The sequence below is a fragment of the Palaemon carinicauda genome, unplaced genomic scaffold (genome assembly GCF_036898095.1).
Source record: "Palaemon carinicauda isolate YSFRI2023 unplaced genomic scaffold, ASM3689809v2 scaffold247, whole genome shotgun sequence".
NCBI classification, from domain to species: Eukaryota; Metazoa; Arthropoda; class Malacostraca; order Decapoda; family Palaemonidae; genus Palaemon; species Palaemon carinicauda.
The window spans coordinates 36,138-55,187 of NW_027170107.1; the positions used below are offsets into that span (position 1 = coordinate 36,138).

General features: G+C 39.1%; 1 protein-coding gene across 3 annotated transcripts in view; it reads left to right on the forward strand.

Moving 5' to 3' along the window:
• LOC137636188 (apolipophorins-like) overlaps positions 1 to 19,050 on the forward strand; it is an 85,464-nt gene that overhangs the window by 34,945 nt on the left and 31,469 nt on the right. For 2 of the 3 annotated variants that reach the window (XR_011042978.1, XM_068368592.1), the window contains exons 20-28: positions 960 to 1,104; positions 1,524 to 1,640; positions 3,089 to 3,188; positions 3,364 to 3,516; positions 11,768 to 12,040; positions 13,491 to 13,637; positions 15,072 to 15,257; positions 15,643 to 15,789; positions 18,336 to 18,595. Coding sequence is in view for 2 of the 3 variants with exons in the window: in XM_068368592.1 (XP_068224693.1) it covers positions 960 to 1,104; positions 1,524 to 1,640; positions 3,089 to 3,188; positions 3,364 to 3,516; positions 11,768 to 12,040; positions 13,491 to 13,637; positions 15,072 to 15,257; positions 15,643 to 15,789; positions 18,336 to 18,595 (1,528 nt within the window). In the remaining variant the exon portion in view is untranslated. The remainder of the gene's footprint in view (positions 1 to 959; positions 1,105 to 1,523; positions 1,641 to 3,088; positions 3,189 to 3,363; positions 3,517 to 11,767; positions 12,041 to 13,490; positions 13,638 to 15,071; positions 15,258 to 15,642; positions 15,790 to 18,335; positions 18,596 to 19,050) is intronic. The other variant, XM_068368593.1, reaches the window with a different exon arrangement.

The window sequence follows — 19,050 nt, forward strand, 5'->3', positions numbered from 1 at the left end:
CAGGCGTTTAACCAAAACAATGAGTACAAGACTGTTTATACATTTAAAAACATTTTTCTTTTTATTAATCTAAATAAGATCAAAATGTTGCATTGCTGAAATTGCATAGAACTGGTCTAAGATTTTTTCTTAAATGAAGAGGAAACTGGAGAAAAATAACATTCATAATCTGGCCAATTATTAACCCTTTTACCCCCAAAGGACGTACTGGTACGTTTCACAAAAGCCATCCCTTTACCCCCATGGGCGTACCGGTACGTCCTTGCAAAAAAATGCTATAAAAATTATTTTTTTCATATTTTTGAAAATTTTTTGAGAAAATTCAGGCATTTTCCAAGAGAATGAGACCAACCTGACCTCTCTATGACAAAAATTAAGGCTGTTAGAGCAATTTAAAAAAAATATACTGCAAAATATGCTGGGAAAAAAGTAGCCCCCCAGGGGTTAAGGGTTGGAAATTTCCAAATAGCCTGGGGGTTAAAGGGTTAAAGAGTAGATGAAAGGGAAAACTAATGAAAAGTAAGAATATGCAAATGATGCCAATAATTATTTCATCTCATCTGCAAGTCCTCTGTATGTACAGACAAAATAGAGGATACAGGAAAGCAAAGAAAAAAAATGTTAAACAGTTACTGTATGGGGAGAGTTGAAGATTATATTATTAGCCAAGCAGGATAAAAAGAGTAAAGAAATAGTTTGATTATAATATTCACATTTCTGCTGTTTAGCTTATTCTGTTATCTCATAACTATTTTCTTGGCTTTCTCGCACTATTTCCGTTCTTTAATTCTTTAACCTTTTTCCCACTTCTCTTCTTTATATTTTGAGGGTCCTTTGTGTGTAGTGCGCATTATTGTATACAAAACTTGTAATTCATTTCACCGAGAAATGTTGTACGATGCTTCGCAAAACTTTAGTTTTTCATTTTTGTTTTTAACTTTAAATCATCCTCTTGCTAGGCAAGGTTGCCATGGGTTACGATGGTTGTTCCTTTGGCCTGCTCGACGGAGTATTTTCCTGGGACGCGAAGAGAGATACCTCGAGAACAGTTATGATTTCGTCTGTGTTGCAGCAGCCCAAGGACGGTAAACCACTGGAACTAAAGTAAGTCTTGGAATGAGAAGTCTTTTTTTATCATTTGATCTAAGAATTGTACTGAAGAAATTAATCTGGAATTTCATTAACTTAGAATGAAATGACATTCACCTCATGCTAAAGAAATTAATTTTACCCCAAGTTAATCGGAAGTATAAAATTCAAGGTTAAATGTTTTTTAATTGTAAAACAGCATATGAAATTAGCATCAAACAGGATATAATTATTTGGATCACTTATGTCCCATTGTTAAGTTCTGTAAAATCTCTGTTCCCAGGGACATTCATGTCTCATTGAAACATTAGTTTCAGCAGTCCTCGACTCAAAATTTTAGCCTTTTGTTGTTTTGTTTCTTAATTTTACTAAACCCAAAATAAAAGGCTTTATGATTACGAGTCAAGTTGATGACATTTCTCATCTTATTTCAGAGGTACCATGTCAGTTTTGTCATGGACGTGGCAAACAGAACTTATTGTGGAGCTTGGAGAAGAAGTAGGCGACAAACATCGTCTTACGTATTCTTTGATTCTCCCAGATGATTCCAAGTAAGTATTAGCGTGAAATTTTGATGATAAGTTAGTTTCGCTAGACGTGAGTTATCAGCGATGATCTAGTACAAATTTTTCTCTCAATAAACCCATTACATGGGTTGGAAAAATTTCTTTTTTTGTCAAAAATTTTACTCTCAAATTTTAAAGGGATATTGTAGAGTTGAAGAAACACTATCGGTGCACAGACCTTTATGTCGAGGAGCCACTGTCTTCGAGCTACTTACACTCATACATTGAGTCTTTTTAGGGTTAAGCTTCATGCCCCATAATTTGCAACATGCACTTAATTTTAGCTAGATCTCTATAAAGGGATTCAGTAACCCCAGACCTACATTCAGTTTGAGTTGAGGCAAAGAGAGTAGCATCATCTGCTTATGTGACGAGCATGTTTTCTGGGCCAAACCACATATCATCTACTGTATATATTATGAAAAGTAATGGACCAAGAACACTGCCATGAGGAACACCAGGTATTGCATAACTCTAAGCTACTATGGTGCCCATCGACAACTACTGTACTCTGCAGTCTATTGCCATTAGATAAAAATTCAATAATGATTCTAAGAAAAGACTCACCCACTCCCAACTGTTGTGAGTTTGTGAAAACAAGGGCCTCAAGATTAAACTAGCCGGAGGCTGCATTAAAGTCAAGGCCAATTGTATGAACTTCCTGACCACAATCAAGGGATTTCTGTAAGAAGGGTGTCACATGCTTCAAGGCCTTTTCAAAAGCCTAATTGTTAATTAGGGAACAGATGATTACCTTCAACTTACCTATTTAGATGTTTTGCCAAAAGACATTAAAAAAATTTAGATAATGTGGGAGTTATGGAAACTGGGCAGTAATCAGTGAGGCCAGAGCTACTAGAAATGCACTTGCCCAATAAAGTAATATTGAAAAATTCTCCAACAAATGTAAAAGCAACCTCATCTTGCTAATCTGCAAAAAGAAAATAACGGTCAGCTTAGGAGCTAAGAAATCAGCAGTCCATGAAAAGCAAAGACTTGGATTCTACACCTCCATATGCATCAAGTTCCAGTATGAGTTTTTTTTTATTTCAGGGGACCAAAAAGCTAAGCTAATTCAAATCGTGACTTAAAAACCATTAGGACTAGATAATTTTCTTGATAGAATTTTACCCCACACTAAATTCTTTTTAGTTTAATACCGACACCCTTTAGGGGTGAGCGAGCTGGATGTATTCCTAGAATTCCATGCAACTTTTTTCTTTGGTATATTTAGCAGTATTTATACCTTTGAAATGGTGCTTTAAGGAGCATTTCACTAGGCGACACAGGTTCCTCGCCCAGAAATAGATTTTTCCTTCGTCAAAATCCCTTTTATATTTCAGTTAGGTCAATTTTTATTTTATGCATATTTGCATATTTTATTCTCTACTTGTATGTTATGCATTTAATCTACTTTTAATCTTAATATATAGATTCCAGCTGGGATCAGAACTTGTCTTTTCAGTAGGAGACAGGGATCTGGAATTATCGACAACTTTTGAAGTCCAGATGCCGAACCGTGACATACATAATGTGAGTACAGTACATTATTATCTTCAGTTAGATTTAATCTGTATGAATGTAGAGGGAAGATAAAATAAAAGATATTAAATAGGAAGAAATACAAATTTTAGGGATTCAAGAAAGTAGGAAACGATATGAAAAGGAAAAAAGCTCAAACATAATTGCTAATGTTTAATCTTTTCAGATGAGCTTGGTCGTCCAGGGTATGATATTAGAGGATCATGTGAGCAATGGAGTTGTCACATTTAATGTGCAGTCTCCTATTACGGAAGAAGCCAATTTCCACATTCATGTGAAGACAAATCAAGAGGAACAACTCAAGAAGATGGATGTTTTGGTAAGGTTTTTCTTAATTCTGTTTTAATTTCATGGGACGAGTCGTTGAAATTCATTCCTATTTCCAGCACGCTCTCTTGTCTCTCACAGAAAGTTCTGGGTGATAAAAGGATAGATGTGAGAGAGGTAAGAGAGAGCGTGCTAGAAATAGGAATGAATGGCGAGCGATTGTGACATAGTTCCGGTAGGCCCTGCTGCTTCCTCCGGTCGCCTTGGTGACCGCAGAGGTCGCAGCAGTGGGGTACTCGGTATGAAACTTCATTTGTGGTAGATAACAGGGGAGGGTGGGCTTTGGCACCCTAGCAGTACAAGCCAAACTCGGTTGAATCCCTCGTCAGGCTGGGAGGAGCGCAGAGAGGAAGGGTCCCCTTTTGTTTCTGGGGAAAGTGCCTTGGTAAATAGAAAGATAGAATGAAATTTAGTTATACATTAGCTTAACTTGAGTACTTTTACTAAGTACTATACGCTAATAGGCTGGTTTCTTCTTAGTTATCTGTAAATGCTTGCTTCAAATAAAACGAACATAAAACTACTTCATGAATGTGAAACTCATTTTTGAAGTTGGGCTCAATCCATTAGACCTGTTGGCTGAATATGGCAAACCCACCAAGCACTTGGAATTTTGAAATTTAAAAAAGGGCTAAAGAAAATTATTTTTGTAGTTCTTTTGGGAATTTTATTTGTGAATTCCGGTGATAATTTAAGGAGCTCATCTTTTTCTGTTTTGACAAAAGAATATAATATTCTTAGTTAACTGATAAATGACTCGTAATATTTTTAAGTCGATAAAAGGAGTGTGTCCTGTATGATTTTGATTGTTAAGTGACAAGGATTGCTTTGAAAGACAATTAAGAATTGCTTTAAAGGTTTCTCATGAGCAGCAGAAGAGAGTGACGAGCTATTTCACTATCACAGGATGTCCTGGAGACCTAAAATATAGTACGGACATGATCGGTGCCATCCCTCCCTCCAGTGAAGCTTGGACCGAAAAGTGCCAATTTAGTAGTGATTTTGCCTTGAAAATTATCGTGTCGAGTCAAAAATTAATCCATTAGGCAACCACAAATATAAATGCAAATAATTTTCTATTAAGCAGTTATAAGTTTATAATTTGCCTGTTATTTGTATTTTGATTTCTTTATTCATCTTGTTTTTTTTCATTTTTTGTAATCGTATTATTTTCCTCTAGGTTTCTTTTTGTATACTGAGTTGGTCCGTATTGTTTTACATTGTATTTGGTTTTCCAATTTGAATGCAGCTAAGCTTTTAATAATAATAATCATGATAATGTTGGTAGTGTATTATAGTACAGTTCTGCAATATTAAAAATGTACTGTGATTTATAATTTTTCAATATTAAACTTAGCCGGTGATTATATAAGCTGCAACTCTGTTGCTCGACAGAAAACTCCACGTTAAAAATCCGCCAGCGATCGCTATGCAGGTAGGGGGTGTACTTCAACAGCGCCATCTGTCGTGCAGGTACTCAGTACTCAATGTAAACACAGAACTCAATTTTCTCTCTGTCGGGCTACCGGCAAGACCTACTAATTCGCTGTGCTAACTGGATTTGTTTTCACAACTATTGGTGAAGTACACTATTCTAGTTTTGAGCTTTCGCTATGCAGGGGTTTTATCTTCATCTCAAAACTTGAACTAGTTTTGGATAGATTTAATTATGGTGACAAAGATAGTATGTACTTTCTGTCACTTTTAAATGGCCGACCCTTCCCTTAGATGGAAGTGTGTTTAGGTTTTTAGTAATTATCTTATCACGTTATAGAGCTATATATTTTATACCTCTCCGCCTTTATTAGGCCTCTTCGATTAACTTTCCATTTATTATAAACATATAAAAATAAATTTTAATGTTTTGTTTATATGCGACCTTTCCTGATAGTAGGCGGTCCTAACTTGGAACCGAAGTTAATCAACGTTGAGCCCTTTATATCGTAATTAGCTTTTAAAGAATTTAAAACTTTTTAATTGTAATATTTTATGAAAGAATTTCTTTGATAGTCTTCGTACTGTTTTCAAAGATGAACTAACGTTTAGTTTTTTATGCTACGCAGTTGTTGACGTTCAGGACGTTCAACATGCGCTCTATCGTTACGATAGAGAGTGAGTGTATCACGGTTTCACTTTGCAGTAAGAGTAAATCGATTCTAACGTTTTGTTCATTCTTTCTTAACTTAAATGTTTTAAATTCTAATTTAAAGGAACTTTTTATTTGAAAAACCTTTCAGTTTTTTTCCTTTAGTCAAATAACATGTTTTTTTTTGACGAAATATAATTGGGCTCTTCTCTTAGGTGTGAAATCAAGAGAGAAAGAGAGAGAGAGAGATAGAGACGGAGGGAGAGAGAGGAGAGAAAACGTTCCGTTCAAGCGGGTAACGTTGTTCTCGTGTTACTCTCGTCCCTAGTCTCTGTACGGGGAGGAAGGATAAAACTTTTTTAGGTTTTTATTCTCGTCCCCAGGCTATGTGCGGTGAGAGATTGAAAACGTAGTTTATATGAACTAGTGTTTAGTCTCTTTCCCAGCCACTGAATTTTTTATCTTAATATATGTTTTCTGTTTTTTTTTGCTGGTATTAATGAGCTGCATTATACGACTGATTTCGCAATTACTACCTTTTAATGAAGGGTAGAATTGCGTGTTTCAGGTAGAAATCAGTAAAAGTTTCGATTTCAGTGAAATAAGTGCAAAACAGAAAATCGAAGTGGTAAAGTGATATGCGCAAAGTGTTACAGTGTTGCGTCCGAGGGTTCGTCTGTTCGTGCCTGTCGTTCACCTAGTCCGGGACCTCTTGCAAGCTCCCAAGCCCAGGGGAGAAGTAATGTCGAATGACTTATGGGTTCGAGAGGCCTTGATCAACGAACAGACGTTTCCCTCCGTGGTTTCGGGCGTATCTACCCAAAATCGCCCCACCCACACAAAGACGAGAGAGCCCATTTATTCCTCGTCTGCGGAAGAGGTTTCTCGTAAGAAACCATGGACCAAGGTCTCGCGGCTTATTAAGCGCAAGTCGGTCCCTTCCGCGCAAGTCCAACGGCCCAGTTGTAGCCACTGGGTCAGTTCAGACTCGCTGCAGTCTTCCGACGACTGCTCACCTCCTAAGAGAGGCAAAGCGGTACCGCATCAGGCAGTCACACTGTCTGTTGCCGCACCTGCTCTTGTAGACCCTAAGTGGTCTTTGCTGCAGACCATGCAGTCTCAGTTAACGTCATTGATGCAGGACTTTCGTGCGGAGAAGGTTGACACTGCACCAACCTCTAGCCTACAACCAACCACGGTTGTGCGTCCTGTGGACGCTGAGGCAACCTTCTGCCGCACTCCAGCTGAGAGAGTCCCGCCACCCATGCGTTCCAGTGTACCCTGCCAGCCGCATGTTGACATTCAGCGACGCACGGAACCTTCCGTTGACGTTCGCGAGGTACAACAACAGTCTAAGTTGTTTTGTTTTGACGCGGTGCGTCAACCTCCGCATTCTAGAGTTGTTTTGACTGCTCAGTCTAAACAGTCAAAGCAGTCTCGAGTGGACGCTGTACGTCCTCACGCACCTGTTGTGGTTGACAGTTCAGTTGTTGACAGTTCACAGACTGTCAAGCAGTTACATGACGTTGCGTTCTGGTCCGCTACTAATGCACCAGTGAGAGACTCAGCTTTTATCGGACAAGGTTCCTGTAGATGAGGAAGTTGCTATTCTCCCTCCTACTGATATTCCCTTGAGGACTCTGTCAGATAGAGAGGAGCCTTAAGCTGCTTAGCCTCCTATGGACTTTAATTAAATCATGATGATTTTTTTTAAGGATCTTCGTCCGGATCTTGTAACTGCTGCTCCTCGTTCGCCTAAACGTCAGAACTTACACTAGGCCTAGCTACTTCGAAGCCGTTGTTTTTAAGCTAGTGCTCTCTCGCTCCCCTAGAGAGCGTTACGTTGGCTAGGCTACTGGTTTTTTCACCAGGAGGAGTTTGGGGGATACAGCCTTTGATTTCCCTTCTTTTAAACTGGTTTATAGAGCGAGAGTCTGATATGACACGAGAGAAGTTCTCGGCTTGGGAGTTCATGCCTCTGCCCAGATAGACTTCTCAATTCTGGTAGACTCTCCCTGGCGCCTAGCCAGGAGACGCTCCAAGTTGTTTACAGGTCAACTTCTCAGCTTTTGTCGAGCCTTTGAAGTTTTTCTGTACTATTATGTCACGCATAACAAGGCTTTCAGGGATGGTAAACGGTTCCGCCTCAGTCGCTAACCCCGTCTGTTGCCACACCTGCTCCCGTAGACCCTAAATGGGCTTTGCTGCAAGACAGGCAGTCCAAGCTTGCGTCCTTGATAGAGGACTTAAATGCGGAGAAGAACCTTCTGGCCAACAACCTTCCAACCGGTCGGTTCATCAGGCAGTCACACCGTCTGTTGCCGCACCTGCTCCTGTAGACCCTAAGTGGTCTTTGCTGCAAGACATGCAGTCCAAGCTTGCGTCCTTGATAGAGGACTTAAATGCGGAGAAGAACCTTCTGGCCAACAACCTTCCAACCGGTCGGTTGTGCGCCCTGTTGACGCTGAGGTAACCTACTCGCGTCTGCCAGTTGAGGTGGTTCCTCCACCGATGCGACCCAGTGTGGGTTGCCAGCCGCACGTTGACGTTAAGCGACGCTCGGAGGTGGTTGTTGACGTTCAGGACGTTCAACAACCAGCAGAGGTGACTTGTTGTGACGCAGTGCGTCAACCTCAGCAACCCGGTAGGGTGTTGACTGCACAACCCAGACGGTCTAGTCAGTTTCGGGTTGACGCTGTACTTCCTCGCGCACCCATGGTTGTTGACAGTTCACAGACTGTGCAGCAGTTCCATGATATTGCGTCCGGCTCCGTCACGCATCCACCAGTGCGACGGGATTCAGCGAGTCAGACGTTGCCCACTCCGTTGCCGTTTCCTCATCAGTTTCGGATGAGGAACCCTCTGATGAGGACGTTGCTGAACAAGACGATCAGCCCCCAGCCCTGCTATCCATCCAGAAGATGCTGAAGAAGGAACGCTGCTCAGTCAGGCTGTGGATGAGTCTGGTAGGGACGCTGTCATCCGTGGATCAATTTGTGTCACTAGGAAGACTACACCTCCGTCCTCTTCTATACCATCTAGCTTTTCACTGGAAAAGGACAAGACGCTAGAAGCGGTCTCGATCCCGGTTTCCGAAAAGATAAAGTCTTGTCTGACTTGGTGAAAGGACTATATCAACCTAAGAGAGGGTCTTCCCCTGACTGTTCAGACTCCCAACCACGTTCTCTTCTCGGACGCATCGGACGTAGGCTGGGGTGCGACATTAGACGGTCGGGAATGCTCGGGATTATGGAACTCGAGTCAAAGGACAATGCATTTCAACTGCAAGGAGCTACTGGCAGTACGTCTGGCCTGGAAAAGCTTCAGGTCTCTCCTTCAAGGCAAAGTGGTGGAGGTGAACTCGGACAACACCACGGCTTTGGCGTACATCTCCAAGCAAGGAGGGACCTACTCTCTGACGTTGTACGAGATCGCAAGGGACCTCCTCACCTGGTCAAAAGGTCTAGACATATCACTAGTAACGAGGTTCATCCAAGGCAACTTGAATGTCATGGCAGATTGTATCAGTCGGAAGGGACAAATAATTCCAACAGAATGGACCCTCCACAAGGATGTATGCAAGAGACTTTGGGCCACCTGAGGCCAGCCAACCATAGATCTCTTCGCAACCTCGATGACCAAGAGGCTCCCATTATTTTGCTCACCAATCCCGGACCCAGCAGCAGTTCATATAGATGCCTTTCTCCTAGATTGGTCACATCTAGATCTATATGCATTCCCTCCGTTCAAGATTGTCAACAAGGTACTGCAGAAGTTCGCCTCTCACGAAGGGACAAGGTTGACGCTAGTTGCTTCCCTCTGACCCGCGAGAGAATGGTTCACCGAGGTACTTCGATGGCTAGTAGACGTTCCCAGAACACTTCCCCTAAGGGTGGACCTTCTACGTCAGCCACACGTAAAGAAGGTACACCAAGGCCTCCACGCTCTTCGTCTGACTGCCTTCAGACTATCGAAAGACTCTCGAGAGCTAGAAGCTTTACGAAGGAGGCAGCCACAGCGATTGCTAGAGCAAGGAGAACATCCACCCTTAGAGTCTACCAATCGAAGTGGGAAATCTTCCGAAACTGGTGCAAGTCAGTATCCGTTTCCTCGACCAGTACCTCTGTAACTCAAATAGCTGACTTCCTCTTATATCTGAGGAAAGAACGATCTCTTTCAGCTCCCACTATCAAGGGTTACAGAAGCATGTTGGCATCAGTCTTCCGTCACAGAGGCTTAGATCTTTCCAACAATAAAGATCTACAGGACCTCCTTAAGTCTTTTGAGACCACGAAGGAGCGTCGTTTGGTTACACCAGGTTGGAATTTAGATGTGGTACTAAGATTCCTTATGTCAGACAGGTTCGAACCGCTACAATCAGCCTCCCTGAAAGATCTCACCTTAAAGACACTTTTCCTGGTATGCTTAGCCACAGCTAAAAGAGTCAGTGAGATTCATGCCTTCAGCAAGAACATCGGATTCTCATCCGAAACGGCTACATGTTCTACAACTTGGTTTTCTAGCCAAAAACGAGCTGCCTTCTCGGCCTTGGCCAATATCGTTCGATATTCCAAACTTATCGTATGGTTGGAAATGAACTAGAAAGAGTCTTATGCCCTGTAAGAGCTCTTAAGTTCTATTTAAAACGAACTAAACCTTTACGAGGCCCGTCTGAAGCTTTATGGTGTTCAGTTAAGAAACCATCTTCACCTATGTCAAAGAATGCTTTATCCTATTTTATCAGACTGTTAATACGAGAAGCTCATTCCCATCTGAATGAGGAAGACCAAGTTTTGCTGAAGGTAAGGACACACGAAGTTAGAGCTGTCGCAACTTCCGTGGCCTTTAAACAAAATAGATCTCTGCAAAGTATAATCGACGCAACCTATTGGAGAAGCAAGTCAGTGTTCGCGTCTTTTTATCTTAAGGATGTCCAGTCTCTTTACGAGGACTGCTACACTCTGGGACCATTCGTAGCAGCGAGTGCAGTAGTGGGTGAGGGCTTAACCACTACAATTCCCTAATTCCATAACCTTTTTAATCTTTCTCTTGAAATGTTTTTTATTGTTGTTTTTGGGTTGTCCGGAAGGCTAAGAAGCCTTTCGCATCCTGATTGATTTGGCGGGTGGTCAAATTCTTTTCTTGAGAAGCGCCTAGATTAGAGGTTTTGATGAGGTCCTGTAGTATGGGTTGCAACCCTTGATACTTCAGCTCCTAGGGGTCGCTCAGCATCCTAAGAGGATCGCGAGGCTCAGTAAGGAAGACGTACTTAAAAAGGCAGAGTAATTGTTCAAGTCGACTTCCTTACCAGGTACTTATTTATTTTATGTTTGTTATTTTGAATAACTGCTAAAATGAAATAAAAAATCCTTAGCTCATAATAATGTAAACAATTATTGCTGGTCTCTACCCACCCCCCTGGGTGTGAATCAGCTTATATAATCACCGGCTAAGTTAGATATTGAAAAATGTTATTTTTATAATAAAATAAATTTTTGAATATACTTACCCGGTGATTATATATTAAAGGACCCTCCCTTCCTCCCCAATAGAGACCCAGTGGACCGAGGAGAAAATTGAGTTCTGTGTTTACATTGAGTACTGAGTACCTGCACGACAGATGGCGCTGTTGAAGTACACCCCCTACCTGCATAGCGATCGCTGGCGGATTTTTAACGTAGAGTTTTCTGTCGAGCAACAGAGTTGCAGCTTATATAATCATCGGGTAAGTATATTCAAAAATTTATTTTATTATAAAAATAACATATTAAGAATAATAGTACAGTAGTACAGGTAATTATGTAATGTACTGTAACGTCAACTTAACCAAGTTTCCGGGGACGAAAGCAATATCGCCATCAGGGGAAGTTCATAGAATTGATAATAGTAATACATCATCATCATCATCATCATCATCATCTCCTCCTACACCTATCGACTCAAAGGGCCTCTGTTACATTTAGCCAATCGTCTCTATCTTGAGCTTTTAATTCAATACTTCCCCATTCATCATCTCCTCCTTCGCGCTTCATAGTCCTCAGCCATGTAGGCCTGGGTCTTCCAACTCTTCTAGTGCCTTGTTAAGCCCAGCTGAACGTTTGAGTGCCTAGTGGAGCCCAGGTAATGATAATCATAAAGATGATAATTATTCCTTCAGGTAAAAACTAGCTCTGAAGCTAATTACTGGGCGCCTCTGGAGGTTCAGGCAAGCGGAGAATGGAACGGCACAACTGCGAACGTAAAGTTGGACGGAACTTGGGCCGTCGAAATCGTTAACATCAACTCCGTCGGATCGTATTGGATCGTGAATGACGAGCACCATATATCTGGGTCTGCCGAAATTGAAATTCCTCTGGGAAAGTCGTGGAAGCAGATCAAGTCCTCCTTGGATGGATCGTTCAGCGTAGGACATAACCCCGGAAAGCTAAAGGTAGTTATTTAGGTTGTCGTTTCTGTTGATTGAATCGTGAGGATAATTGGGTTTTATTAGTATTAATTTTGCTGTTAATTATTTTAACCTATTTCACATAGTTTCAGAATCTTGTGGTAAGTTACATAAAGCTTAAAAATATGGGAAGTAGAATGCTGTGAGAGTTCAAGTGAAGGTGAAAATTGAAAAGAGAATTGACAATAGAATGAAAGTCGACTTGATTAGACTATTGTCAAGAGAATTAAATATTTCCTGTAATACTGTACCATCATTTCAACGTTAATTACCTCCATGGAATTGTATGCCCATTTAATTCAATCTTAGGCTTTGAACAGTTTTGTACTTTACTACTTTACAGTACTAATGTATTTCAGTATTGATCGTGTTATATATAGCACTTTTTACCCTTTTACCCCCAGGCTATTTGGAACTTTCCAACCCTTAACCCCCAGGGGTTATTTTTTTCAAGCACATTTTGTAGTATATTTTTTTAGATTGCTCTAACAGCCTTAATTTTTGTCATAGAGAGGTCAGGTTGGTCTCATTCTCTTGGAAAATACCTGGAGTTTCTCAAAAAATTATCAAAAATATGCAAAAAAAATGTAAATAGCAGTTTTTTTGCAAGGACGTACCGGTACGTCCATGGGGGTAAAGGGATGAGTTTTGTGAAACGTACCAGTAAGTCCTTTGGGGGTGAAAGGGTTAATCTTACTGTTTTAAAGCAGTTTTATCTCTTCACCTCTTCAAGTTTTTAGATTATTTTTTTGATTTTGGTTTATATTATTTCCTCTGTATAGAGAGGAATGTTATGTAGCTACGTATGGCACATTTCATATTGTAAAAAAGGTCTTTGCAGGATCCTATTAATCCCAGCTGCATTGCTCTCTGTCTTTTCTCTGTTCTCTTTAGTATTTTTTTTTATATGGCTGTCTAGTTTCTTGTGGATGTATGTGAATGTGAAAACAAGACTTATTTGTCATATAAACTAATAGTAATAATATTAGTGATGTTACTAGTAATAATAGGGATAATAATAATAGCAATAGTAAAAATGGTAAGGATTTAAGAAGCAAATGTTGAATAGTCTGTTAGAATTTGATGAGATTCATTTAGAAATGCTGTTAGATGGATAAAATTCTGTACGCCATTATTACGTTGTGTGAAATTGTGAAGTTATGTATACAGTATATTTATTTGCTCATTCTTGTGTTTTATCTATTCTTTATGTTATCATACATTTTCATATTTTATTTATAAAGTTATTACTATATAATTCAAATGTATTGAATAGATATTTTCATAGCTTCATATCTTTCAGCAAATTGTGCATTCAACAAACCTTTTTTTTAATTTTGTGATCTTATTTGTTTCATTAGGAAGAATGAGTAAGAAAGCCACTTTTATTTCAAAATCTTAGGGCTGTTTGTTTTACTTTTCATTTGTATCGCAGGTGACGCACTCGATAAAAGTTGAAAAAGATCACACAGAAATATTCAAGACTGTCGGAGAAGTTTTGGTCCACGTGCCCAAGGTAGAAGGTCAGCTTGTCATATCGCATGTCGGAGATTTAGCCAAACATCACACCTATAATTTAGAGGTAAGTATTATTAACTTTTAATAGAGATATATTACGAAGAGTTCAAGGCCCTGCGGTAATTGTGTTCGAGCCCCTCGTGGATTAAGGAATTCCATGAATAATAGAACACCGTAAAAATTTATTTTTTTTAGCACCGGTAAATATTCCCTTATGTAGTAATTGTACTTTGATGTATAATGTGCTACGGCAGTGAATGTATTGTACTGTAGTAATGATGTGTCTCAGAAGCGTTGTTAACGATATAGATGGCTGTCTGAGCAAAGATCTGGAAGTGATTTTAGCCATCTGGAAGCGTTGTAAATGTTATTGCAGCTGTCTAAGCTATTGCATTAAAATTCTGTATTTGCAATAATACAGATGGTCGTTAACTTAAAACATCTGGATATACAAACTGAAAATAACAAAGATAAATAAATACTGAAATAAAACAATATTATAGTATTTAATACAGTAAGCATAACGACATTTGTAAGAATCTGATATCTATTTCATATGAAACCCAATTATTTGTTGACCTTCGTAGCTGGAAATCATAGGCATGAAATTCAGGTTAGGCCTACCCCAGGCCAAAATTTAGCAAACATTTGACTTACGAACAATTATACTTACAAAACATCTTCTTGGAAAGTTTGTAAGTTTAGGACTCTCTCTCTCTCTCTCTCTCTCTCTCTCTCTCTCTCTCTCTCTCTCTCTCTCTCTCTCTCTCTCTCTCTCTCTCAAATAGAAATAAAAGTTATAGGAATTAAATTTTTCTACGAAAAACACGTCCGAACGTTCACGGGTGCTGACAAGGAATGATGGGAGAAGGATAGGTAGGGGTGGGGTGGGGTGGGGTGGGGTGGGGTGGGGTTGGGGGGGGGGGCAGTAGCTGTAGTGAACGACACCTCGTAATAACTGGGAATTTCGAGGAGGGAGAAGTCTAATTGGAAAGGAACCTCTGGTAGTGGTATCACTCGCCCTAGTTTTAATACCGACACCCTTTAGGGGTGAGCGAGCTGGATATATTCCTGGCATTCCATGCAACTTTTTTCTCTGGTATATTTAGCAGTATTTATACCTTTGAAATGGTGCTTTAAGGAGCATTTCATGGAGCGACACAGGTTGAGCCCAGAAATAGATTTTTCCTTCGTCAAAATCCCTTATTTTGGATAATTTCCACTTAGATAAAGCACGTTACTCCATGTTGATGAATAATGAAGTTAGAATTGATATAAAATTTCTTATAATCTGATATCTTTCTCATTTTTTACTGAAAATATTTGGACTCTTTAAAGCTATTTAAAGATATAATATATTGTATATACTTACGGTATCTAATACTTTACTCGAAATATGCAAGTTTGCTATAACGCATATGTCTCGTTATTTATAAATATTTATTCAAGAATTTTGTTTGCAACTGAAAAATACATTTGCTTTTCTCTGCACTTTTAGGGCAGCTTCACTGGAAATGAACTGGAAATTGGTGTAGAGGGACTTGTTGACGAAGTACCTTTAGAAATTTCTATCCACTACATCGACGGTCAGGAAGTGACGGTCAAGGCGGTCTATAGAGACGAAAACTTCTTCAGCACCACAGTGAAGACTGAACTTAAAGATGTGAGCATTGGAATCAGGAAGGTATATCTGAAGATTGAACTTGCTTGTAAAGACATCGTTCTTTCGGATTCCGGTTCGCCGAATCCTAGTTTTGTACTTATAATTTCTGAACCGTACTTGCTACGGCCATGATATATACATCGGCCGAAAGGCCGGAAAAATCTACATTCGTTGGTATATACAAAAAGGCCATCATTCTTTCGAATTCCTGTTCGCTGAATCCGAAAGAATGATGTCTTTACATACTAATTTTAAAATTCATTTACATTTAACATGCTGCAGGCATGAGACTTTCAGTGAGCTTTGTAAACGAAATTGATATTTATGTTTATCTTTTGGCTGAATATTTTGAAAGTAAGAATGCTTTTTTATTTACCATTAATTAATTTTTTTTTTTTTTATAAAGGGAAAGGGAACTTCATACACATTGACAACAAATGGTGTCCTGGTCTATAGAAAACATCGGTCAAGGCTGCATCATGAATTATTCATCTCTCCCTCTCGGGGTTCGTCCATCTTAAGCTTCTCGCCTGTCCAAGGACACGAATTTAAGGTACGTTATATACTTTTCGTACGAGGCAATTGTAAATAAGAAGAGCTATATATAAAATCTCAAATTTCAAGTAATCAGTAATAAAGTTCTGGTTTGTTTATGTCATTACACGAGTTTAGCCGTATTCCTTCACGTAAGAAAGTTTAAAATATAGTCGATATGTATTAAGGGATTTTGATGAAGAAAAAATCTATTTCTGGGTGAGGGACCTGTGTCGCCTAGTGAAATGTTCCTTAAAGCACCATTTCTAGGGTATAAATACTGCTAAATATACCAGAAAAAGTTGCATGGAATGCCAGGAATATACCCAGCTCGCTTACCCTTATAGGGTGTCGGTATAATAACTGGGATGTGTGAAACCACTACCAGAGGTCCCTTACCAATTAGTCTTATCATACTTGATCCAGTTGAATGAAAGACTTGGAATTATGTAGCATCCTAACACACAAGAAAGTCATCTACTTCTTGGCTGCAGAGAAGAAGGGTATCATTTTTGTAGGATTGTTTCTGAAATATTTATAGTAATACACAGCCCTAAGTCGTTAATTTTACCTATAAAGTGACTTATATGTTCCCTGTACACGTACAGTACATTTAAAAGTACTCACAACCTTCTATCGTTTTATAAGAACCAGATACCTACATTATTAAGAGCTCTCATGTGAAGTATTTGAAAACTGTATAGCGTTTGATTGAAATACAAGTAATAATTGAGAGTGAAAGAGATGTACAATACTGTATAATGTTAAACTATGTATAGAACAGTAATATTAACACCTAAACAATGGCAATATTACCTTAAAATTTGCATCTATTCTGCTTATTGGATATAAAAGAAAGTAGAGTTGGAAGTGACTAAGAAACTGTATTAGGATGGTGTTGATATAGTTGCTGTATGAGATTTCCTTGCTGTAAAACCTTAAGTCAATGGCAGCGGGTCTTTGGCGTTGAGTTCAGGTGAACACCGAGTCTTTTAGCTTTTCTACTCTTACAAGGAACTGATCTATACTTTACGACAAACGTAAACTTGAAAGGATGTTTCTTTGTCCTACCCTATTCCTTGAATGTTTGATGGTGTTGATATAGTTGCTGTATATGAGGTTTCCGTACTTTAAAACTTGATGTCGATGGCAGCAGGTCTTCGGCGTCATGATCAGGTGAACACCGAGTCTTTTGGCTTTTCTACTCTTACAAGGAACTGATCTATACTTTACGACAAACGTAAACTTGAAAGGATGTTTCTTTGTCCTACCCTATTCCTTGACTGCCAGTGAACCATTCTTCAAACATGACCATGGTGCCACATGCCTTTGTTCGGATTAGCCATACAGTACTAAGGACTGGATGCGTCCATTTTGTGATTTTCTCTTTTACCTTGGGATTAAGGGCTTGATATACTAACAGCCGCTTCAGCTTATATTGCCAGTTGTGTTACCTCCTAACTGTATCGTAAGCCTTATACTGTATATGGCTACCTTGTATCCTGGCATTGGTTTTTCCTCATTTGAAATAAATATGGCATTCATCATATTGTGGATTTTATTAGTGTTTTAACAGTTGATAATGAGTGCCATAAGAGGAGTATTACTACAAGAGTATCATATTTTGTAGTAAGTGCTGCATTAATGATGTAATACTGTATGTAGAGATCATCATTCTACATGCAATAGTTTTCTCATGACTTAGATTGCTTGAGGAAGAGTATTAAAGATTGCTAATGTTACAGTATTTACCAAGCTTTTGACTTGGGACAGTTCATTGTATGGAGGATAGAGTACTTTGAGTTTTATGTAAATTTATTATTTCCAATATGGAAGATTATTATAAAATTTTCTAAGGATTGGTTTGATATTTTATGGCACTTTTGAATATTGTACTTTTATTTAAAACTAATTTTTATTTGCAATACAGTTTATAGATTGAATATCATACTACATTTGAAAAGTTTTTGAAGAGAATTTAAGATCTTTTACTTATTTCTCAAGATACTTTTTTCTAAATGCTTAGAAATTTTTCTTTTTTGATGATTGGTGTATAGATTTATTAGTGGTTTTGAAGGATAATAAAATAAGGGATTTTGACGAAGGAAAAATCTATTTCTGGGCGAGGAACCCGCGTCGCTACGTGAAATGCTCCTCTAGCACCATTTCTAAGGCATAGTTATTGCTAAATATACCAGAGAAAAAAAGGATGCATGGAATGCCAGGAATAAACCTAGCTCGCTCACTCTTTGAGTGTCAGTATAGAAAACTGGGGCGTGATTGAACCACGACCATAGATCCCTCACCAATTAGACCTCTCCTTCATCAACATCCCCCCTCTCTACCCCTACATCTCCCCACCCCCCATCCTCATTCCTCCTCAGCACTTGCGTTGGTCAGACGTGTTTTGTTTAGCTCTGTGTTGTTTTGTGTTTTTTGGAAGATGTCCGACGTTTTAGAGATCCCTGCTCCCAAGTTGAGTATTATATTTGTCTGTTTGGGATTTCCAGGTGCTATAAAATATAACTCTGCTACTTTTTAAATTAGGAATTTGTTTTTCCCCAGTTGACTACAAGTCGCACGAAATACAACAACCACCATTGGGGAACAGTCATTAGCTTAGACTGGGGCGAAAGAACGTTCAGGTACCAAGACGACGTCTACTTCCCCAGTTTTTCGGAATGCGTAATCAAGATAGAAGTCGATGCCCCCGACTTCAACATAACGAAAGTCACTGCAGAGGTAGAAGCGGTGGCTGATGCAGAAGGGGAACAGGCAGTGCAGTTCAGATATCGCATGCAGAATGACACTATCCACAGTGCAAGGTATTTGTAACGCAAGTTTTCGAGTATTGCCCGTAATCTTACCTGACAAAGGATTAGCCTGGTTTTCTGGATCATCACAGCTTTGATTTTTGCCTACTGTTTAACTTGTCATTTTCTTATTGACATTTGGCTATTCCTGTTTTGTAATTAAAGTCCTGATTTGAGCATAACTTACTGATATGAAATTATCTGCTTTCAAAATAATTGTATAAGCAGACTCTCTTGAAGTAAAGGATGTTTATGTTATTTACTTTTTATTATTATTATTATTATTATTATTATTATTATTATTATTATTATTACTTGCTAAGCTACAACCCTAGTTGGAAAAGCAGGATGCTATAAGCCCAGGGGCTCCAACAGGGAAAATAGCACAGTGAGGAAAGGAAAAAAGGAAAATAAAATATTTCAGGAAGAGTAACAACATTAAAATAATTATCTCCTTTATAAACTAT